The sequence below is a fragment of the Cetorhinus maximus genome, chromosome 14 (assembly GCF_964194155.1).
Source record: "Cetorhinus maximus chromosome 14, sCetMax3.hap1.1, whole genome shotgun sequence".
NCBI lineage: Eukaryota > Metazoa > Chordata > Chondrichthyes > Lamniformes > Cetorhinidae > Cetorhinus > Cetorhinus maximus.
Genome location: NC_135892.1, coordinates 90,206,960 through 90,232,058, shown reverse-complemented (window position 1 = coordinate 90,232,058; position 25,099 = coordinate 90,206,960). Strand labels below are relative to the sequence as shown.

Here is a 25,099-nt window from a genome sequence, read left to right as displayed (position 1 = left end):
TTCAAGTCCAGGTTGGGCATTTGTTAAAACATGTCAGTCACTGTACCAGAAGTGGGTACAAGGTAGTGCTTCAAAGAGAGGAAGAGGACAGACATAACATGAACAAATCAACCACAGACCAATAAGCAGCACAAGTAGAACCCTCGGAACTGGTAGTAAGATTCAGAGCCGGAACATATATGGAAAAATGACATTATTGAAATATTTCCAAAACTTAATCTGGTTTAAAAATTGCATGCTCCACCACAGACTTTCATACCCAAGGCCCATCTATTTCTATGAAAGGCAATCAAATGTGTTTGCCACAGGGTCTTCTTGAACTCTCTGAAGACACTAGGGGATAAACTGGAGGGAATTGGAATCAAGTTTGGATTTGATCAAGTTTTGAGAGACAATCTAGCTCAATTAAGCCAGGAATGGGAATGTTACAAAGTCACTGTTTTCTAGTTAGCTTCATGTATTGTGGAATAATGTTCCATCCAAAGGTATATTTTGTGGATGAGTCTGAATAGAACATTTTTAATTGAGAGAATGTTTCTGCAAGTATTTCCTCTATTTGTAAAGACAATGCTTGATAAACCCAGTATAATTCTAAGAGAACAGACAATATGTAAAGATATTGCCTTGTCTGTAGGGATACATTTTTAAATGTAAGAGGAATGTTCAACATACTCAATCATTATTGTTTGGAATCCAAGAATTCCCCATTAAGGATACCTCAGTAATTGATGTATAGAATCTTTACTTTTGGTTTAGATATTATAGTTACCAGTTAAAATACATAAAAGGAAATCACACTCATCAATACAGAAAGCTGTTTATGTTGCACAATTATTCCAAAATAACCAGCAATCTGTTGCACTCTTGTACAGCAACTAGAATCTCTGGAATATGCACTATTACCATTAATCTGTTCTATGCAATACCATTCAGTGAATAGAGTAGATAACATTTCAAACAGCAGTATGTTCGTGCTTTACCTTTCTTTACACGGTATAGCATTGTTAGTGTTTCATCTGTGGTTAATGCAGTCACATGCAAGTTGTTGACTGTTGGTACTTGGTCAGCCAGGGCTGTCAACTCATGGAAATGAGTGGCAAACATACAAAATGTGCAAATCTTGGTGGAAATATATTCTGATATGGCCCAGGCCAGGCCAAAGCCATCATACGTAGAGGTGCCTCTTCCCAATTCATCAATGATAATCAGGGAGTGTTCTGTCGCTGATCTGGGAAACAATAATAATATTAAAGTTAATGCCTCCTATTCTGGGGCCAAATGGTGAGTCACAAACCTGCAAGGTGCATTTTAATATTCAGCCATCCAAAGTTACATATATCTTGTTGGTAATGGTTTTCTTTCCTTGGTAAACACCTACATTCTCCTTGGCAGGTTACAAGAAAAAAAAGACCCGTAATATGTATTTAGCCTCCAACCTCTCTCTTCATAGTAACCTGAATTTTCATCCTGTTAGTGCTGAATATTACGTAGGCTATCTAACACACACTGTTTTTCCTGCAACCTCACTGTCCTGAAATCAAGGAGAGAATTTTCTTCCCGTTGGAGGGCTGGGCAGGCATACAGCCGATTGCTGCCTGCAATCGGCTGTGTGCCGCCATTTTACATGGGCAGGCCAATTAAGGCCCGCCCAGCGTGACACGCAAACGGAAGCATTGAGCACTCCCTGTGCGGGCAGGGGGAGGAGGGAGAGTCGGGGCCTGTGATCTTTCCCGCATGCTTGCGAAACAGCGCAGAAATCTCCCTAAGGCACAGAGCTGCCTCAGGGGGATTAGTTTGATTATGAATTGAAATAAAGGAAAAAAAATTATTCACACATGTCCCCTCATGTGACAGTGTCACATGAGCTGGGACATGTCAATGAATCTTAATAAAAATTTTCATTCAATTTATAAAGCCTTCATGAAATCTCGTCCCGCCTGTGGATGAGGTTTCATGATAAACGTGAAGGCCGCCTGGGCTCCTTGCCTGCCGGTCAACCTTAAGGTTGGGCGGGCAGCCCAGACAACCAGCTTAATTAGATTATTAATGGCCTTAATAGACCTTTGACAGTTCGGCGGGCGCACAGCTGACTCCGATGTGCGCCCGCCAAACTGAAGATCGGAATGACGTGCGGTGATGTCAGGACACACACCCAACGTCACTGCGTGTCATTTTACGCGCAGGCGAGTGGAGCCCGCTCCTGCACGCCGACCAGAAGATTCAGGCCCTAGACTCAACACATTGACTCCTTCTTTTAACTGATACATTCCCAGGGTCTGAGCTGGAACTCTACCCCTCTCCTTTGCCCCCTATAATCTATAGTCTTTTAAAACCCAAGCTTGGCAATAACTGATCACCATTCCCCAGATTTATCTTTTCTCACTAACTCTTTTTCAACTGATCAGTGTGCTGCCTTTAATTTTTAGAAAATTATTACAATAGAAAAAATGTGCAAATGATTGGGAAGTGGAGTAAATTTGGGTGAAAAGCAAAATGTTAAAAAATGAACAAACCATAATGAATTTGCAAAGGATATAACTTTCCAAATTGTACAATGGAATCTTTCCCACATTCCCATTACTTGCAATTTTTTATGAGCAAGTTTTACATAAATTAGCTAAAATGCTTTTAATTGAAAGCGTTTTTAATTGAACTTGATTGCTCCTTGATCCAAGAGTTTGCCGCATTCCCAAAAAACCTGGTAGAATTTACTATCTGGGCAGTTCCGTATGTTAGCTTCAGTCCATGAGAGCAGTGGGAGTCTAGGACTAAGGGTCTTCGTCTCAGGATAGAAGGACAGCCAGTTAGGACTGAGATTAGGGGAAATTTCTTCAGAGTTGTGAATCTTTGAAACTAAGATCATAATAAATAGGAGCAACTCTCTACCCTGTAGGGCTGGATGTGCTGTTTTTGAGTAAATTCAAGAATAAGACTGCTAATTTTTTTTAACGTTAAAGCAATCAAGGGATACGGGGATAAGGCAGGAACTTGAAGTTGATGTAGAACTTCAGTCATGATCTTATTGAATGGCAGAGCAGGCTCCAGGGAGTATGGCCTACTTCTATTTCTAATGCGCTTATAACTCAGAGCTCTAGGTCCAGGAGAGTTTCTTTAGCAAGAATTGGGCTACGAACAATTTTTTTTGAGAAAGGAAGAACCTGGATCTTATCCGAATATGCTAGGAATTGCATGGCTGGAAAGATGGTGCAGGAGGGAAGGCTTTAGGTTCCAGGGACACTGGGACTGGCTCTGGGGGAGATGGCAACTGTACAAGACGGGTGGGTTGCATCTGAACAGAGCCGGGGCTGAGTTCCTTGCGGGTCATTTTGCTAGTGCTGTTGGGGAGGGTTTAAACTAACACAGCAGGGGTGTGGGAACCAGGAGAGAATGTTTGAAATTGATACCAGGGTGCACGGAATGCTGGGAGAGACAGATAGCACTGAAATAGAGAATAGTAAGTTAATAGATGAAGTTAGAGGAAGGGAGCAAATAACGAAGTCTATATCAGGGTTACACTCATGTTTGTGAATGCACAGAGTATAGTTAATAAAATTGGGGAGTTACAGGCACAGATTGCCTTCTGGGATTATGATGCTGTGACAATAGTGGAGACTTGGTTTAAGGAAGGGCAGATCTGGGTGTTAAACATTCCTGGTTACAAGGTGCTCAGAAAAGATAGGAAAGGGAAAACAGGAAGAGGGGTGGCGTTTTTGGTTAAGGAGAGTATGCAGTACTGGAGAAAGAGGATGTGTCAGAGGATTCAAGGACAGAAGCAATTTGGTTAGAGCTAAGGAACAAGAAGGGTACAATTCCATTGCTCAGTGTAATATATAGACCACCAGCTAGTGGGAAGGATATAGAGGAACAAATCTGCAAGGAAATTACAGAGAGGTGTAAACATCATAGAGTAGTTATAATGGGGGACTTTAATTACCTGTATATAGACTGGGATAGTGGTAGCGTATGGGACAATGAGGGACAAGGGTTCCTAGATTGTATTCAGGAGAATTTCCTACAGCAGTATGTGTGCAGTCCAACAAGAAAGGAGGCACTACTAGACCTGGTTCTTGGGAATGAGGTGGGCTAAGTAGATCAAGTGATAGTGGAGGAACATTTAGGGGACAGTGATCATTGTATCATATGGTTTAAGATGACGGTGGAAAATGACACTAGTCAATCCAGAGTAAGAATAATCAACTGGCAGAGAATGGACTTCAATGGGGCAAGAATGGAGCTAGGCCGGATAGACTGGAACCAAAGGTTGGCGGGAAAAACTGTAGCTGAACAATGGGCGACCTTCAAGAGGAGATGGTTTCGGCACAGTCAAGGTGTATTCCCTCAAAATGGAAGGGTAGGACAAACAAATCCAGATCTCCCTGGATGACAAAGAAGATAGAAATTAAGTTAAAGAAGAAAATGCATGCTTACAACAGGTGTCGGGTAGCAAATACAATTGAAAACCAAGCTAAATACAGACGGTTCAGAAGGGATGTGAAAAAGCAAATACGAAAAGCAAAGAGGGATTATGAAAAAAGACTGGCAGCTAACATAAAAGGAAATCCCAAAGTATTCTATAAGCACATCAACAGTAAAAGGGTGCTAAAAGGAGGAGTAGGGCCGATTAGGGACCAAAAAGGGGATTTACACATAGAGGCAAGAGGCATGGCTGAGGTGTTAAATGAATACTTTGCACCTGTCTTTACCAACGAGGTAGATGCTGCCCAGGCCATGGTGACAGAGGAGGAAACTTGGTCACTAGAAAGGATTAAAATTGATAAGTAGGAGGTATTGAATAAGCTGTATTTAAAGTTGATAAGGCCCTGGGACCAGATGAGATGCATCCAAGAATATTGAAGGAAGTGAGAGTGGAAATTGCAGAGGCACTGGCAATAATCTTTCAATGTTCCCTGGATTTGGGGGAGGTGGCGGAAGATGGGAGAATTGCAAACATTACGCCCTTGTTCAAAAAAGGTTGAAAAGATCTGCCCTGCAATTACAGACCAGTCAGTTTAACTTCAGTGATGGGAAAACTTCTAGAAACAATTATTTGGGATAGAATTAATAGTCGCTGGAAAAATGTGGATTGATTCAGAAGAGTCAGCATGGATTTGTTAAAGGAAAATCGTGTCTAACTAACTTGCTGGGGTTTTTTGAAGAGCTAACAGAGATAGTTGATGAGGGCAAGGCCATTGATGTGGTATACATGGACTTCCAAAAGGCATTCAATACAGTGCCACACAACAGACTTGTGAAGAAAGTTATAGGTCATGGAATAAAAGGGACAGTAGCAATGTGGATACAAAAATGACTGAGGGATAGAAAACAGAGAGTAATGGGTATTTTTCAGACTGGAAGGTTTGTAGTGGAGTTCCCCAGGGGTCGGTATTGAGACCCTTGCCTTTCAAAGTTTGCGGATGACACAAAACTTGGAAGAATTGTAAATTGTGAGGACAGTGTAGAACTTCAAAAGGACACTGATACATTGGTGGAGTGGGCAGATAGGTGGCAGATGAAGTTCAATGCGGAGAAGTGTGAGGTGATACACTTTGGTACGAAGAACATGGAGACTCAGTATAAAATAAAGGATACTATTCTAAAGGGTGTGCAGGAGGAGAGACCCGGGTGTATATGTACATAAATTATTAAAGGTGGCAGGACAGGTAGAGAGAGCTGTTCTAAAACATACAATATTCTAGGCTTCATTAATAGGGGCAGAGTACAAGAGCAGTGAGGTTATGATGAATTTATATAAGATACTTGTTAGGCCTCAGCTGGAGGCTTGTGTACAGTCCTGGGCGCCACACAATAGGAATGATGTGAACACATTGGAGAGGCTGCAGAAGAGATTTATGAGAATGGTCCCAGGGATGAGACACTTCAGTTATGAGGAAAGACCGGAGAAGTTGGGACTATTTTCCTTAGAGAGGAGAAGGCTAAGAGGAGACTTGATAGAAGTTTTCAAAATTGAGGGGTCTGGACAGAGTAGATAGGGAGAAACTGTTCCCACTTGTAAATGGATTGACAATCAGAGGGTGCAGTTTTAAAGTGTTTTGCAAAAGAAGCCAATGCGAGGTGAGAAAAAACTTTTGCCTACAGCGAGTAGTTAGGGTTTGGAATGCACTGCCTGGAAGTGTGATGGAGGCAGGTTCAATTAAGGCATTCAAGAGGGCATTGGACTATTATTTAAATAGAAACAATGTGCAGAGTTATGAGGAAAAGGCAGGAGATTGGCACAAAATTAAAATGTTCAGAGCTGGTGTGGACATGATGGGCCAAATAGCCTCCTTCTACACTGTAACAATTCTGTAATTCCATGAATTTGATTAGGCAATCCAAAATCAATTAAAAGCTAAAAATAGAGGATCAGCCTGGGAGATTTTCAATTATCTGTCAGGGTAGGGTGTCCTCTGTTATAGCAGATAATTGAAGCTTCACTGTATTCCCTTTTGACTTTGTTCTATGGAAACCATTTGCAGAACTCCTGACTCAAAGCCCAGATCAGATCGATGTGAGGAAATGCTGATAAGATTAGCTCCTGTTCTCATCTTGTACTAACAGAAGCTACAAATACACTTAATTTAATAGGTATAGAATGGGGGAAAAAAACTCAAAAGTACAAAAGCAAAATACTGTGAATGCTAGAAATCGGAAATGAAAACAAAAAATGCTGGAAATACTCAGTAGGCCAAGACAGTATCTGTGGAGAGAAAGAGCTAGTGTTTCCGGTTGAGGTTACCTATCATCAGAACTAAGAAAAATAGAAATGTAAGAGTTTTTAAGCTAGCGGAGGTATTCCAAAGTATTTCAGGATAATTGGAATATTTCCATTACTGTTGGGACATCTTCGCTATAGGAAGTGCAGTAAGAACGGGAGGAGCAGTGAATTGGGAGCTGGAGCTTCAAACAACAATAAAAAAAAAATCAAGGAGCGAAGTCACAAAATAGCAGGTAGGTGTTTGATGAGTTTTTTTTTGCTCTTTAAACAATGAAAGTGTGTCAATCTCAAAGCTAACAATCTGTAGCTTACCATTAATTTATTAAAATTAGCAAACTAGATCAGCTAAACCATTTATAGAACTAAAATAATCAATTGAACAATAATATTAGCTAAATAAGTGAACAGTATAGAAAATCATAGTATGATCAGACAGGATCAATATGGTTTTACAGAAGGGAAAGGGTGTCTGAAATATTTGAGGCGTTTTTTTGAGGATGTATCAAGTACGGCCTGTAGATGTAGTACGCCTGATTTGCAAAAGGTATCTGATAAGGTGCAATGAAAAAGATCAATGCACAAGATAAGGACTCATGGATTTGTAGCTAATATATTAGCTTGAATGGAAAACTTGTGAAGAGATGGGAAGCAGAGAGTAGGGATAAGCAGGACATTAAGTTGGCAGTCTGTAATGAGTGGGATGCCGCAAGGATCTGTGCTGGGACCTGAAGCTATTTAGAATCCAAATGAATGACTTAAACAAAGAGACAGAGAGCAATGTATCCAAAGTTTGCGCATGGTACAAAGCTAAGTGGGAATGTAAGCTGTAAGGAGGTCACAAGAGAAGCTGCAAAGAGATATAAACTGGCTATATGAAAGGCCAACAAGGTGGCAGATGGAGTATGATGTGGAAAAGTGTGAGGTTATTCACTTTGATGGTAAGATTAGAAAAACAATTTTTTAAAAAAAGACAGAGCGTTTTGGGTGTACTCATACAAAGAACACAAAGTTAGCATGTAGGTACAGTAAGCAATGCATGCTAAATTTGCTGATGACACGAAGATAGGTAGGAAAGTTAAGTTACCAAGAGGACATGAGGAGTCTGCTAAGGGACAGAGATAAGTTAAGTGAGCAGGCAAAAATTTGGCAGATGGGATAATAATGTGGGAAAGTATGAACTTGTCCAATTTGGCAAGGTGAATAGAAAAGCACATAATGTTTAAATGGAGAGCAATTGCAGAATTCTGTGGTACAGAGGAATCTAAGTGTCCTGTTGCATGAATCACAAAAAGTTAGAATGCAGTTACAACAGGTGACTAGGAAGGGAAATGGAATGTTGTCCTTTATTGCAAGGGGAATGGAATATAAAAGTAGGGATGTTTAGCTACAGTAATACAGGGTGCTGGTGAGACATCTGGAGTAATGTGTACAATTTTGGTCTCCTTAAAGGATATAAATGCAGTAGAAGCAGTTCAGAGAAGGTTCACTTGGCTGATGTCTGGGATGAGGGTATTACCTCATGAGGAAAGGATGGAAAGGCTGGGCCTGTATCCATTGGAGCTTAGAAGATTCAGAGGTGATCTTATTGAAACATATAAGATCCTGAGGGGACCCGACAGTGGGTGCCGAAAGGATGTTTCCCCTTGTGGGAGAGACTAGAACTAGGGGACACAGCTTAAAAATAAGGGGTCTCCCATTTAAGATGGAGGTAAGAAGGAATTTTTTCTCTTGAGTCGTGAATCTTTGGAACTCTCTTCCCTGGAGAGTGGAGGAGGCAGGGTTATTGAATATTTTTAAGTCAGAGGTAGACCGACTCCCTTGTTAGTCAAGAATTTAAGGTATCGGGAGTGGGCGGAAAGTGGAGTTGTGCCCACAACCAAATCAGCCATGATCTTATTGAATGATAGAGCAGACTCAAAGGGCCGAATGGCCTACACCTGCCCCTAATTCATGTGCTCATAAATGGCATGTTGGCCTTTATTGCAAGGGATTGGAGTACAAGAATAAGGAAGTCTTGCTACAATTATACAGGACTTTGAAGAGACCTACCTGGAGTACCGCATACAGTTTAGGGCTCCATAGTTAAAGAGGGATTTACTTGCATTGGAGGCAGTAGAGTGAAGGTTAACTAAATTCGTTTCTGGGATAAGAGGGTCATTCTACAAAGAGAGGCTGAGTAAATTGGGCCTATATTCTATGGAGTTAAGAAGAATGAGAGGCGATCTCATTGAAACATACAAGATTCTGAAGGGGTTTGACAGGGTTGATGCTGAGGGATTGTTTCCCCTGGCTGGGGAATCTAGAATGTGGGAGTACAGTCTCAATATAAGAGGGTCAATCATTTAGGACTAAGGTGAAGAGAAATTTCCTCACTCAAAAGGGTTGTGAATTTTTGGAATTCTCTACCTCAGACGGTTGATTATATTCAAGGCTGAGATAGACAGATTTTTGGTCTCTCAGGAAACCAAGGGATTTAGGGAGCAGACAGGAAAGTGCGGTTGAGGCAGAAGATCAGCCGTAATCATGCTGAATGGCAGAGGAGGCTCGAGGGGCTATGTAGTCTACTCCTGCCCCTATTTCTTATGTTCTTAAGAAGTCCTCCCTTTCACAGCACGGGGATTCAAATTTGAGACATCCTACACAAAATAAGATTCATCGGTCAAATTAGATGTCAAAAATGAGAATTTTATTATCAAATCCCTGTAGTATCTGTCTATATCAGCTACACTTATATATTAGATGCAGACACAATGAGGGTACTTAAATTATCACACAGGGAGGACGGCAGATGGTATTAGGACTAGTTAAAAGAACTGTTTACCAAGTAAACAAGCATACCTGCACCTTCACCCATTAATGTACATGGGTACAGTTCTTGTATATAAAGTAAATTTTTACTTTGAAGAAAGTTGTAAATACAGAACAATCAGTGCAGGATGTTGCAATACTCTTACTCCCCTTTCTTTCAGCCCAAACACAAACTGAATCTTTCCAGGGGGTCCAAAGTCTACAAAATCTCTTTGAACATCTACAAAATAATAAATTCAGAGGCTGCTGCAGGCCCCAATGCAGCTATATACAAGAGTGAATTGTTGCACTAATGATGGGCATTTAGCAATGAAATTTTTCCAAATAAGTAACATTTTTAAGGGTTATATAATTTGCTTGTTCAGATCTATTTCATAGTGTTATGTCTACAAATATAGAAAAATAATCTGCCATTTCACCACTAAATATTTACTGACAAAGGATTCAAATAAATAACTTCTTTCTCAATGCTGACAAAGGAGGTCAGGGGACTGCCAAGGGGACTGGTGCGCACCAGGTGAAGGGGGCAGTGCGCACCAGCTGAAAAGATTACATCAATTGGGAACTGGCATGGGTTGTAGCAGCAACTCTGTCAGAAAATAATCATCCAACTGGACAATTACTGTGAATATACCAAACTGTTCCTTGTTCTACCAAACAAGAAATGTATGATACATTTCCAATTTGTTTGCAAGTCAGGGAGTGGCTCGTTACTGCCAACAAATTCGCCAACCTCAGACAAAAGTGCTCCCACAGACAACCAGTCGTTCCCCACACAACAGCCAACCTACAACCTCTCAAAAGATGGCCAATTAATATCCAAATTAAGCTGGAAGTCCACATCCACTAGGAACAAATCCAAATTTGTGACATAAGATCCCTACAACCTAAAGATAGAGGGCTTTCATTCATCAATCTAAGCTGGCTTTAACTCAGGTTCTAGAGGTGAAATACCGCACAACGCAGTTCCCTAATAAAATTTTAAACATAATTGACAAAACTGATATCTTCAAGTCAAATGTGTAATCATCTCTACATTGGGAGACCAAATGCAACTGAATGGAGATTTTTTGCAAAGTTGTCATTCAGTTACAAGCATGACCTTGTCTTCTGGTCACCTGTCCTTTTAATTCTCCACCTTGCTCCAACTGTCCTTGACCTCCTACACTGTTCCAAGGAACCTCAATGTAACCTCAAGTTACAGCATCTCATCTTTTGATTATGGACTATACAGCCTTCTATACTCAACACTGAGTTCAACAATTTCAGATCATAACCTTTGCCCCCGTTTTTTTCTAACAACAACTGGTGGTGATTCTGATATTCTCATTCACACCTCGTTTATACCCATCTTTTGTTTCTTTACTCATTCCGTTATCATTTCCTTTGCTTTGCACCATCGCCCATTCTGTCATTTAATATGTCTTGCCTTCCACCCAATCACAGATCTGCCCTTTTGTCCTTACCTTCCCTCCCCCACCCCTTTTCCTTGCTTTTGTGCTTGCTTAAAATCTGTTACATCTCTGACTTGTTCCAGTTTTGACAAAAGATCACTAATCTGAAATGTTAGCTCCACAGATGCTGCATGACCTGTTGACTATTTCTGATGTTTTGTTTTAATTTCAGATTTCCAGAATCTACAATACTTTGCTTTTGATATCTTTAGATGTCTTGTGACGTTTTATGAAAGAAAAACACTACAAAAATCTAATTTGTTATAGTGGATTAACAGTCACATGGAAGTCATCCAAATGCACCAAAAAGTCAGTAATTAGTGCTTTCAATGTAATAAATTTTTAATGGTGCACAACTTCCTGCAACATGCATGCTTCTTCCCAAAATTCGAACACACCCATATTTAGTTAACAAAAAGTCCAGTGAAAATTATATATGTTCAATATTCTTTTCACAGCCCCTAGTAGAAGCTATATAACTTCTATTTAGGAGTGAAGTGTAAAAGATTCATTTCATTCAATGATTTGGGGTTTATGTGCAAATATTCTCTATTATAAATTACAATAAATTCATGTAAATGACCTATTCACTTAGCACATGCTTAAAGTTCCTATTAGTCAAACACCTATCCCTCTAGGCCACTTTGCTGATGGACTGAATGGAGATACAATACCTTGTTCAGTAGTACCTTAATTGAGCACACTTTCTACAGGACAAAAGGATTTAGGTAAAAAACAGCTCCAAAAGTGATATGAGCTAGATTTTACTGAAAGGAGGGTAAGAGCCTGGGGATAAGCACTTTTAATGCCAACAGATACAGATGCATCTTTGTTTCCACAATCTCTCCATCAGCTTTACAGAGGTGCTCTTGACATAAAACAATTTTTACTGCAGGCAGTAAAATAGAGAATGCATAGCTTCACCTATGGAATACTCCATTTTCAGGAGGGTGAGACGGTGTTAGGAATACTACCTCAAAATAGCTGCAGTCTCCAACATTTCTGCCATGAAGGTTGAAACACCTTTGAGCTGACTGTCACCAGCACCAACTCGAGCAAGAATGCAGTCTACAATACTGATTTCTGCAGAGTCACAGGGTACAAAACAACCAATCTGGGCCATCAGAACCACCACGCCAGTCTGCCGGATATATGTTGATTTACCACCCATGTTTGGACCTATAAAATGCAGGTTGAGAGAAGTAGAAACTACATTAGCATCATTAAAAGGAGTTTACAACATCAGCACAGTGAATCACATTTGACTGCAATCAGCACCGCTCAGAATTCTAAGAAGGTAGAAACCTGTTGTTGCAATTGTTTAAATGGTTTCTCGATATTAGCTATACTGATGTGGAGAGCCCTCCTTCCTCACCCAAAGAAGAAAAAGGAGAATTGAAGTCTATAATAGACACCCTCAATCAGTAAATATTTTCATTAAGGAAGAGGTTTCCAGGCTTTGTTTGGTGAGCCGAACCTCCACTGGAGGTTGGCGTTCCATCTACACCCCCTTTCTTTCTGAGGAACATGTTCAGATAGAGCATTTTTTCCCTAAGCCTCCCTTCAGAGATTTTCTCTTCAAAGCTCACTGCTGGTGGTTGTTACAGCATTTCTGTTCCATAATAGTGTTTATATACAGTAAACAACTATATTTTGAATTGTTTATCTGAAACCTTCAACAACTACACAACCACTAAAACGCCCTGCAACAACAGTCTTTCTCCAATCGCACATTTCCAGTACAAGTCACATAGCCCTTATAATGCATCGGAAAGGATGGCCAAGCAATCTTTCAGGCAAGACGTAGTTTGAGACAATCTTTGACCATTCTCAGCAGAGCCATTCAGGCTCGTTCAGCCTCTCCACAAGTAGGGAGGGGCTATGAATTCAAAACCGAGACCTAAAATGGCAACTCGTTGTGCACATAAAGAAAGACCTTAATTTATATAATGCTTTTCACAATGACTGTATATATCAAATGTTTTATAAGTCAACGAAGTACTTTCTTTCCCAAACGTAATCATAGTTGTAATATAAGAAGTGCACAGCAAACTCCAACAAACAGAATTTTTTTTTTTCTGATTTTGATTGAGGGATAAATATTGGCCAGGACAGTGAGGATAACTCTGCTGTTCTCCTTTGAAATAGTGCCACGGGGTCTTTTACATCTAATCAAACAAATAGACGGGACTCAGTTTAACATCTCATCGAAAGACGGCGCCTCTGCCAGTGCAGCACTCCCGCAGTGCTGCACTGGACTATCAGCCTTGATCTTTGTGCTCAAGCCCTGGAGTGGGACTTGAGCCTGGAACCTTGTGAATCAAGAGACAAAAGTGTTACCACTGAGCCACAGCTGGTGCATGCATGATAGCAAAAAGCAGGGGAGGCAGGATTTTGTCTTCCCAAGGAGAATGAGTACCATCAAGAATAGTGGGAAACAACGTTCAGTGATCTAGGTCAATGGCTTGCTCAGGTAGAGCATGTGATAATTCAATGATCTTTGAATTAAACCAGACACATGGATGTTTATAGATGACCGGGCAATCCTCTTGACTGTGGGTCACAAACTCCCTGTAGCGCTCTCCCTTTATAGTATGTTTTTAGCGTTGGATGCTGGCCTACAGTGCATCAGATTATTTCCTTTACGATTACATGACAGAAACAGTAGCCTTTAACCAGATAACAGATTTACAGATTAGCATTTTCCCAGGTCGCTGTCGGCATCTGCTCCCCGTGGTTTGTACTGCCTTACATTAATGAGTGCAAATAACATTGAGTTGAATCTCACATCTACGGTAAGCTAGTGTCCTATGAAGTAAAGCCAAATTTTGTTTCCAGCGTACTATTTTAACAAAACGTGAGGTATAAAGCTAACATTATACAAAGAGGCTTCATCCATACAAATGCTCAGCTGTGATAGGTTGGGCGCCCTCTACTAGAAATCAAAAATCCCAAATTAAACCAGGATCAACACATATGCATCACCTCTGGATATACAAGGCAGTATCAATAGCTCTCATACTTGTTCATTTAGGCCAGTGCGTTCTGTTCATGCCACCACCCCAGATAACCTCATTGTCTCACCCTCCAAGCTTGGGACTCTCTAAGGTGTGTAGTATTCTGAAGGAGTTTCAATCATTTTTAAACCTGGTTGAACACCAAGATATTATAGTTTTTGCAAACAATGTTAGTGACCTACTTTTTTAGGACAGCTACAAATAAACAATCCCAAGCAAACCTTCAAAGATTAAGAGATGGCCAAAGTAGGGTAATATTCATCAAAAGCCTCAAATATGTTAGATAATAATTAATTTCTTTCTATCTTATCTTTTAATTAGTAATTTCTCTAGTAAAAACACCAACACTTACCTGTTATTATGTGGAACATTTGTTTATCTTTCTCAAAAGTAACATCATTGGGTCTGAAGGCCATGTCATCTTGGACCTCGATGCAAGGATGCCTAGAAGCCTTCAGGATAATCCGACCATTGCCCTTCTCAAGGATCACAGGCCGCACATATGGCACAGGCGCCCCATTAGCTACATGGGCAAAACTGACTACTGCATCCAGTTGAGCAATCACATCATTTAGAGTCTGTTGAGGTTCCACATATCCTGTAAGTGCAGGAAAAAGATACCTGATACTGGTCAGCATTGTCACTAAGGTTTCAGAGCAAAGGAACTGTAGTTATGTGGGCTCCGATATTAAATGCGGAGGTGACAAGGGTGTGGGGGAAGCATGTCAAAAACCTGGCAAGTCAAAGGACATGGGGGCCCTGCTGATATTAATAACAAGGCCTCAATTAAATAAAATGTTACAGTCTCCTGTCAGATTGACAGCCTTCAGGGAGGTGGAGGGGGGACGCAGGTGGTGTGGTGAAGAGGGTGGGAGGGGTGCTGGCGGTGAGGTGGGATAGCACTCATGCCTCAAGATAATCTGAGCAATAAATTTGCAACTTACCTACTGGCCCAGGACCCGATTCCCAGCCAATTTTGCCTGATGGGTAAACTGACATTGGCCCCCACCCTCTACTCAGGTCTCTGATTGATAATGCAGATCAGGTCATGATAACATCAAACTCCATCTGCATGTTTTAAATAGAATCTCATCTCCCTCTTGAGGGTGCCTGCCTGTTCACAAGAGCAGGTTTATGATGAGAACACAACAAGGAAGAAGCAAGGGTTGGTGAGGTAACAGACCGGGGTGGGGGGGGTAAATGGAGGCTCTTTATACTGCCTCCCTTGTCTGATTTTGCCCAGATGGGGGCTCTGAAGTTTTCAACAGAGCATAAAAGTATGAGCATTTCACTTGCATCTATGTTCACTTGACCTTCAGAAGAACCAACAGCAGCACAGTAAGTTACTGCCATTCCAAAGTTGGGTTGCAGCTGAAGTGAGAATTTTGGGATATATTGTCGGATGAGGTATTGTTGATTGATGTTGGGGGTAAGCAAAGATGATGGACTAAGGGTGTCACATAAAAATAGGCCTAACTTAAATGTAATTTCACACACCTCTCCGAATGCCCACTCCATTACAATAGTTTAAAATGAACAGGTAGGCAATGGATAAAACAAATTGGCTGGAGTTATTCCAGAGGTTAAATACCACAGCTCAAGTAGAAAAAGACCTGCCTGTAGTAGTTTTAAATTCTACAGCTATCAATTTATTATCTTATAATCTTTTGCATTGTTTTGGGAAACTGAATAAAGGACTAGCTGGCACACCCCTTTCACCTCTAGAACCTGGATGTGAATCCAGCCCATACTGAGGAAATGAAAGTCTCCTCCCTCTGACAGCTGTCAGGATTGTCAGTGAAATTAAGCTGTAGCAGTCTCAATTGTGCTCTCAATAGGCAATATTCCCAATCCAGCACCAACTGGCATTCTTACTCAGAAAGGCCATAAGGAAGGCTGATGTAAGAAGGGAAAATGTCCAATTACCCAATAGGAGAACTCTAATAAGGTTGCTGGTACAGCATATTATTGTGGGGAAGAGTAGAAGGAACCTTGCTCTATAATTAATTAATGTTGTACCTGACTTGGAGCACTTAATGCTGATAATGGCATGCTGACAATTTATTTCCCCTCCAAAAAGGGAACTAATCTAACAAAGGCTGAATTTAACAACCAGGAATCATCACCACTAAGCTGCGAAACAGTAAAGTAGCACAGCTGTAAATCACTAACATTTTTAAAGCATCTTTTAAACCAGAAACTAAAATGTATCTCTTTCTCTCAAAGACAGATCAGGAAACCACTGTATTGTAGATGAACAAGCTGTTCTAACCACGCCTTAATCGCAAAACCTCACTTAAAAAAAGTGACTCAATATTCAACGTTCATTCCAAAATCCATGTCTTTTAGCAGACACTCCATCTGTCATCATCATAGTGAAATTTATGAGCCCCCAAACAACTAATCTACAAGTAAAGACTGACAAGAAACAAGTAAAGACTGAAATCAAAAATAAAAATGATAAATTCAGGTTTCTCAATAATACCATCAATCCATTCCCACTATTTTAGTTAAGAATGCTATAGCAATGACATCTTAATTTTAGAACATAAACACAGTAAAGATTTCTCTGAAAAGGATAAAATTTCCCATTAAAAAAAAATTTATTAAGTACAAATAAAAAAAGGCATTTTCAAATAAATTAATCTCAATGCAACTGAACCAAGACAGCCTGGAAGACTTACTCTCAGTCTGGAAGTCTGACTGAAGTCACCCACTTGTTCTGCTGTGCTGAATTTATATCATCATATTATGATGAGGTCTTGCTCAAGTTATCATCACATGTGCATGCCCACTGTCAGCAAGCTCAGAGATTAGTTCATAAGCAATTGGATATTAAATTGTGTGGGCACTTAAAACTTTCATAATTCTGTTTGAAAATGTAATTGCTTTATTATACCCTTGGTGAATAACTCAACATTAATCTACTTTGACAACATCACAACAGCCTCCCTCGATCTCCAACAATATTGTGCAATTAACCATAATGAATGTGTTTTTTTTTAAATTTTAGGACCATACTAACTACCAACAAAATTGAAGATGGCATAAAGCTGGGTATTTTCTGCAATATAGTTCTGATGTTCAAACACTTTAGAATATAAGGCCATAACAAATTCTTGCAATAACCTACAAAGCTACAGCAAAAGGTTATAGCATATCAAAACACTATGGGCTGCTCTGATTACATAGTGGTACCAGAGGTGTCATTTACAGCATCTTATTTGTACTTTCAGTAGGAAGATTTATTTACTAGATACAAATCATTCAGATGTAAAAATCCTTAAGGTCAATTACTAGCTGGAGTCTCCCGTTATCTAATTAAAGTTGATCAAATTCTATAGATTAATGCTCTGGTTATAAATGGAAAACCAATTCCTGCAGGGGTTTCCTCATGCCAGGTCCCAGCCTCGCTATTGCAGTGCTTCCAAACAAATTGCAAGGAATTGTGTGGTGCAGCGATCTCTGGGATCAAATCTAGCTTGATCTCTATAATTGTTGGTTTCCCTAAGTCCAAAGATCTATCGACCTATCTCAGCCTTGAAGGTGCTCAGCAACTGAGCATCCAACAACCATCTGGGCCAGAGAGCTTCAAACATTCATACCCCGAGTGAAGAAATTTCTTGTCTCAATTTTAAATGATTGAATACTTACCCTCAGACTATGCACCTTAATTCCAGACTCTTCAGCCTGGGGAAACAACCTCTCAACATTTACCCTGTCAAGATTCTCAGCATCTATACATTTCATGAGGTCATATCTTATTCTTCTAAACTCCAGACAGGATAAACCCAATCTACTCAACCTCTCATCAAAGGACAATCCTTCCATCAAAGAAATCAATCTAGTGAATCATTGCTGCACCACCTCAAAGGCAAATATATCTTTCTTCGGATAAGGAGACCTAAACTGTGCATAGTACTCCAGGTGTATTCTCACCAAAGCCCTGTACAAATTGTAGCAAGGCTTCCTACTACTGTATTTCAACCCTCTTGAAATAAAGGATAGCATGCCATCTCATCCTAATTGCTTGCTAGACCTGCAAGCTAACTTTGTGTACAAGGACACTTAAATCTTGCGGAATATCAACATTTAAAAGTTTCTCACCTTTTGAAATAATGTCCTGCCTTCATATTTCTTATTACCAAAGTAAATAACTTCAAATTTTCCCACAGTACACTCACTGCCATGTTATTGCCCAATGACTTAATCTGATTATATCCCTCTGCAGTCTCATGTCCATGTCACAGCTCACTGTTCCACATTGTTTTGTATTGTTATCAGACTTCGATAACGTTACTCCCAGCATCATCATCCAAGTCATTAACATAGGGTGTAAATAAGGTAAAATCTCGATGAGTTAAATCCCAGGAGCTCCACCCCCAAATCTGTGTTAAACAGAGCTTTGTAATAGCTGAGGTGGTCCCAGTCCCACATGAATCCATCTCAAGTAACCCGATATGTCTACAAATGTGGTCTGTCAGAAGCAACAGGTTCAAATGCCTTCGCCTTCGCACCAATCAACAACTCTTAACTTTCTCACAGATTTAGCCATATTCGCAGGTTTTGAAGTTCACAGGGAGGCATTAATGTCGAATGATGGCTTGCCCAGCACTCGATTTCACGCTCGTGTGGTCTAACTCCACACTGACTGGTCAGCGCTGTCATATGACAAGCTGAGGCAAGTTTGGTTAATCCAGAGTTACCAAAGTGAAATTTCAGCTTATTGTGGGCATCATCCTAAGGGATTTGCTACTCTGCCGGTGGGAATAGTTGACAACTTCGACATTTCTGGAACTGTGTCATCCAAGTTTGACTCATCGCGATTTCATCGCAGTAGAGGCCCAAGCACTGATCCTTGCAGCACCAGTGGTGCCAACTTGAAAATGCCCCATTTACTCCTATTCTCTGCTTTCTATCCGCAAAAATTCCTCTAATTATGCTAATTTATTACCCCAATTCCATGAGCCCTTGCTTGCATAATAACCTTTACTTGTTGCACGTCTTCTAGAAATCTAAAAATACAACATCTACTGGCTCCTCTTCATCTATCCTACTAGACAATCCTCAAAAAAATGTGTCAGACATGAATTCCCTTTTGTAAAACCATGTTGATTCTGTCTGATCATCCTATGATTTTCTAATTGCATTGTTAAGGCTTAGTTAATATTAGATTCTAGCATTTTCCTGGACTAATATCAGGCTAACTGGACTGTTGTTTCTTGTTTTCTCTTGCCCTCTCTCCTTTCTGGAGGTACAATGTACCTCAGCCCCAGCTTCAGCACAGCACTACATATTTGTACCAGGTGGGCATTTTATCACTAGAGAAACTAATGGGATTAAAAACCTACAAATCTCTTGTGCCTGATGGCCTGCATCTTAGCTTTCTAAAAGAGATGGCAGCAGAGGTGATGAGTGCACTGGTTGTGATTTTAGATTCTAGAATGGTCCCAATGGATTGGAAAATAGCAATGTAACACCTCCAATGGCTTGACAGTTGCATACAATCTGACCTTTACTTGCCAAAAACAGAAAGTCTACAGTTATCCATGGGCTCAGGTCTGACATTCCAAAAGTCTCTCAAGGAGACTCTGTTGTCACAGTGTCTGCTCGGGTTAAAGAAAAGCCTTGGGGCACCTTCAGCCCTTTCTCTGCATTGCTCCCTCGTGTGTCCAAGTTACTGCAGCATTAAAGGCAAAAGTGAAGGCTGCTCATGTTGAGAGTGCTGAACGGCTTTCCTAATTCTTCTGCTGACCTGCTACCCCTAAGTGAATGGCCATTCCAGTGCTGGTTCTTATTTGGTTGTCTCCCATAAGATTGCACTTGAAGTCCCGCTGCTGCAGCCAATGGGGTCAGGAACCAGAAATGGTTGCCGCCTGAAAGTTTTCAGAGTCTGCAAGATTGAGCCTCAAGAGTTTGAAACAGAAAATGTTCTATTCACTAGCATGAATGTCCCTCACTGCGGCACAACTGTAAAAAGGAAACACAAGCTGCACATGCAATTTATTTTGTGCATTGCCAGTATTTTCCCACAAGGCTGGAGAAGCTCCATACATCCCAGTTATAGCAAGCTGCTTCAATTTTTTTTCTGATTGCCTCTGCTTCTGACGCAGGGTTTACATTGATGCCCAAGAGGGTACTGCCATCAGCGATGCAGCTTAAAAAGCTTATTTTAGTCGTGGACATCAACCCTTACACCAGCTCCAACGATATTGAGGTTTCTGCCCAGGTGCACCAAACATTAGTATAGTTAGGGCACAATATAATTCAAGCTTTTATCCTTTTAAAAATAAAATCTGCTTAAAAGCTAATGATATGCCTCTTGGGCATTACTAAAGTTTCACTTCTTACCCAACCTAAATGTAATCTGTTTAACAGTAACTTTACTAACATGTCAAGTGGCCAAAGGTTTCTACCACAATAGATCCATGCCTGTTGACATCATACAGAATATCAAATGTGGGTCTCCAGTCACCAAGACTGACAATAGGAACAGGAGAAGGCCATTCAGCCCATCGAGCCTGCTCTGCCATTCAATACAACCATGGCTGATTGAACATTTCAATGCCTTTTACCCACATTATCCCCATAACCCTTTACGTTATTGTTAATCAGAAATCTATCAATCTCTACCTTAAACATATTCAATGATTGAGCTTTCATTGCCCTCTGAGGTAGAGAATCCAAAAGATTCAGAACTGAGTAAAGACACTTCTCCTCATCTCGGTCCTAAGTGGCTTCCCCCTTATTTTGAAATTGTGTCCCCTGGTTCTCGATTCCCCAACAAGGGGATACATCTTACCTGCATCTACTCTGTCTATTCCTTAGTATTTTGTAGGTTTCAATGAGATCACCTCATTCTTCAAAACTCTAGAGAATACAGGCCGAGTTTCCATAATCCCTTTTCATAAAACAGTCCCGCCATCCCTGGAACAAGTCTCGTCAACCTTTGTTGCACTCCTTCTATGGCAATAATATCCTGAGGTAAGGGGACCAAAACTGCACACACTACTCCAGGTGCAGTCTAACCAAGCTTCTATACAATTGACAAGACTTCACTACTCCTGTGCTCAAATCCTCTTGCAATAAAGACTAACATTCCATTAACCTTCCTAATTGCCTGCTGTACCCACGTGTAAGCTTTCAGTGACTTGTTGACAAGGATACCCAGATCCTTTTGTGCATCTACACTTTCTAATCTCTTAACATTTAGGAAATACTCTGCACGTCTGTTCCTTCTACCAAAGTGGATAACCTCACATTTTTCCACATTATATTCCATCTGCCATGTTCTTGTCCACTCACTAAGTCTGCCCAAATTCTCCTGTAGCTATTTTACATCTTCCTCACAACACACATTCCTGCCTAGCTTTACATCATCCGCAAACTTGGAAATATTACATTTGGTCCTCACATCCAAATCATTGAGATATATTGAGAAGAGCTGGGGCCCAAGTAATGATCCTTGCGGTACCCCACTAGTCACAGCCTGCCATCGCAAGAATAACCTGTTTATTCCTACTCTCTGATTTCTGCCTGTTAGCCAATCCTTAATCCATGCCAGTATATTGCCTCCTATCCCATGTGCTTTTATTTTGCTAATCAACCTCCTATGGGGTACTTTATCAAAAGCCTTCTGAAAATCCAAGTATACTACGTCCATCGATTCTCCTTGGTCAATTTTGTTAGTAACATCTTCAAAAACTCCCAAGTTCATCAAACATGATTTTCCATTCACAAATCCATGCTGACAATGCCCAATCAGATCATGATTATCCAAGTATCCATTTTCAGATCCTTTATAATAGATTCTAGCATTTTCCCTACTACTGATGTACGGTTAACAGGTCCGTAGTTCCCTGTTTTCTCTCTCTCCCTTCTTAAATAGTGGGATGACATTTACTACCTTCCAATCTTCAGGAGCCATTCCAGAATCTGTATAGCCCGTCCTCTAGTCAGCTCAACATACTGCTCTAGAAAACCATCCCTAACACACTCCAGAAACTCATCTTCCACAGCCTTAGTGCTCAGTTGGTTTACCCAGTCTATATGCAGATTGAAGTTACCCATGATTACTGTATTGCCCATGCTACATGCTTCTCTCATCTCCTGATTAATACCATGTGCTACAATTACCACTACTATTTGGGGGCCTATAAATAACTCCAACCAACGTCTGCTGCACTTTGCTGTTTCTTAGCTCCACCCAAACAGATTCCACACATTGTTCTTCCAATCTGAGATCGTCCCTTACTAATTCACTGACCCCATCCCTTATCAGCACAACTCCACTTCCTTTCCCTTCTTGTTTGTCCCTCCTACATGCAGCCGTGTTTCCGTAATGGCAATTATATCATACCCATTTACCTCTATTTGTGCCTTTAGATCATCTACCTTATTGCGAATGCTGTGCGCATTCGGGTAGAGTGCCCTTAACTTTGACTTTTTGACATCATTCCACATTCGAAGCACACTCAAATGCTCTGCTTTGTTTCTCCTGCCTTCCAGCCTCACTACTAGTTCCTGTTACCAACTTTACTTTCTTCCAATTTGGGTCATCCCTCAGGTTCCCATCCACCTGAGAAGCTAGTTTAAACCCACCCCAACAGCACCACAAAATCTCCCTGCGAGTATATCAGTCCCAGTCCTGGTAAGATGTAACCCGTCCAGCTTGTACAGGTACCACCTGCCCCAGAACCGGTCCCAATGCCTCAGAAATCTGATGCCCTCCCTCCTGCATCAGTTTTTCCAGCCATGTATTTAATCGATCAATTCTCCTATTCCTATGCTCACTAGCACATTGCACTGGGAGTAATCCTGAGATTACTGCTCGAGGTCCTGCTTTTAATTTCCTTCCTAACTCCCTGAGATCTGCTTTCAGGACCTCATCCCTCTTCCTACCCATGTTGTTGGTACCAATGTGGGCCATAACTTCTAGCTGATCCCCCTTCCCCGAAGGATGTCTTGCCGCCACTCCATGACAACCTTGACCCTGGCACCAGAGAGGCAACACAGCATCCTGGAGTCACGTTTACTGCTGCAGAAATGCCTGTCTGATCTCCTCCTGACTATGGAGTCCCCTATCAATATTGCCCTTCCATTCTTCTTCCTCCCCCTCTGTACAGCTGAGCTGCTCATGGTGCCAAAAGCTTGGCTCTGGCTGCACTCCCCAGAGGAAACATGGCCCTCACCAGCATCCAAAATGGAAAACTGATTAGCAAGCAGAAGAGACTCATGGGGCTCCTTCACTACCTGCCTGGTTCTCTTAGCCTGCCTGGCAGTCACCCATTACCCCTCTGGCTGTACGCTTCTGACCTGCAGTGTGACCGCCTCCCTAAACGTGCTATCCATGTAGTCCTCTGCCTCATGGATGCACAACAGTGAATCCAGCTGCCACTCAAGTTCCGAAACCCGGAGCTCAAGCTTGTGCAGCTGGTGACACTTTCCACAGATGTGTTTGTCAGGGACATATGGAGCGACCACGACTTCACATATACCGCAGGATGTATGGTCCACTTGGCCGAGCTGACCTAACATCCCGTAACTCTAAAAACTATTTATTACACTTAAGCAGAATGAGTAGAATAAATTACTAGTAACTTAACTTTACTACACTTACACTAACTTTTTCTTACTTTGGTTTACTTTATTTCACTGACTTAACTTTACTTCCCCATCGCTAGTGTTCCTTACTGAAAACCAAGTAGCTACTTCTTTATAAATAATACGTTTTTTTCTAGTTTTAAGCTATTTAAACACTCCCTAACAGCAGCTTCTCACCAACTAATGAACTTAGTTTTCCTGTGATGTCATTTCTGGATTTTTTTTTCAAATTCAGTCCATTGCCCAAGTAGAGGTATCTCTCGCAGGTCAGGCTGTCTCTGCTCCCGGAAGGTGAGTCCAATACTCCATCATTGGCCCATTCTAACCTACTCTAATCACACTTGCAAATGCCCTAAATAAATAATATTTATTTATAGAATGTCTCATCAGATTAAAATATCTCAAAAGTGCTGCATATAATGAACCAGTGCAGTAAGTGCTTAGGAGGCAACTACCAATAACCAGAAGGACAGAGTCGGGTATTTTTTTGATGGTGTTCTTTAAAGGTGAAGTGCTGGACAAGACACCAGGAGGTAAGAACTGTGCACATTTCTTCCAAATTATGGAATGATATCATTACAACATTCAAATGAACAGATCAGCAGACTCTCTGTTCAATGCCTCATCTGAAGTTAATAACATGCAGAGCAATTTATTCCAGAACATCTTACCTGCAGAGATATTAATGATTTCTTTAACAATTGCATTCTGAGCTTCTTCGTATTCCTCCCTACTCTTCACGTAGTCCTCATTGTAGGAAGTCAGCTTACTGCAAAGAAGGAAAATGTGTGTTCATTTTTGCAAATTCAGTACCAGGAGCCAAGCAGCCTCACGTTTCTGTTAAAATGCATTGCTTATATCAATGCTGCAGCTTTGCACTTGGCAAGCAAAGCTCAAAGTAGATGGTTATGTGTCATGCACTGCATCACTGCAGGGAGAGGAAGTAGGGGCAATATTCCAATTTTGTTCTCCCAGCTTGGTGTAGTGTTCGTGAATGCACATCAAGATATTAGGCATGGGGGATAGTACGTTTAGGACACAGCCCATCCAAATGTGTGTGCAGTAAGGTTAAGTAATCTTTTGTACAAGGTCACAATTCAACAGTCAAATTGTACAACAAGAATCTCAAACTTAATAAAGAGAGGATGAAAAACAACATGCACAGCATTGATTGCACTGAACAGACCGTCAAGAGGAAGCAGGGAAACTGACTGAATCAGCAAATTCGTTCAGTGGATGAGTATCTTGAGAAAAGCTCGACAGGGATTTAAATGTATCAAGGGAAAGGATATTTTCTGGACACTGGGAGCTGCCAAACAGGCCTCAATGGTCCTTTTGATTTTGCACATGCCTATTTCGTGAGGTATATTCTGGCCCTGCTCCAACACAGTTTACTTAATTCATCCTAATGCTCTGCATTCGATTTCCCAAACTATTATCTAATTAAATATTACATTTTGTAGACTAATAGTGCATTAATATTGAAGTAGCAATCCGTGAAA

The 25,099-nt window shown here is 40.9% G+C and overlaps 1 protein-coding gene across 1 annotated transcript in view; it reads right to left on the bottom strand.

Moving 5' to 3' along the window:
• msh2 (mutS homolog 2 (E. coli)) overlaps window positions 1–25,099 on the bottom strand; it is a 76,921-nt gene that overhangs the window by 5,459 nt on the left and 46,363 nt on the right. The window contains exons 11-14 of the mRNA XM_078557217.1: window positions 24,269–24,366; window positions 14,347–14,592; window positions 11,952–12,156; window positions 981–1,228 (exon numbers count right to left, since the gene is read on the bottom strand). Coding sequence (XP_078413343.1) covers window positions 981–1,228; window positions 11,952–12,156; window positions 14,347–14,592; window positions 24,269–24,366 — 797 coding nt within the window. The remainder of the gene's footprint in view (window positions 1–980; window positions 1,229–11,951; window positions 12,157–14,346; window positions 14,593–24,268; window positions 24,367–25,099) is intronic.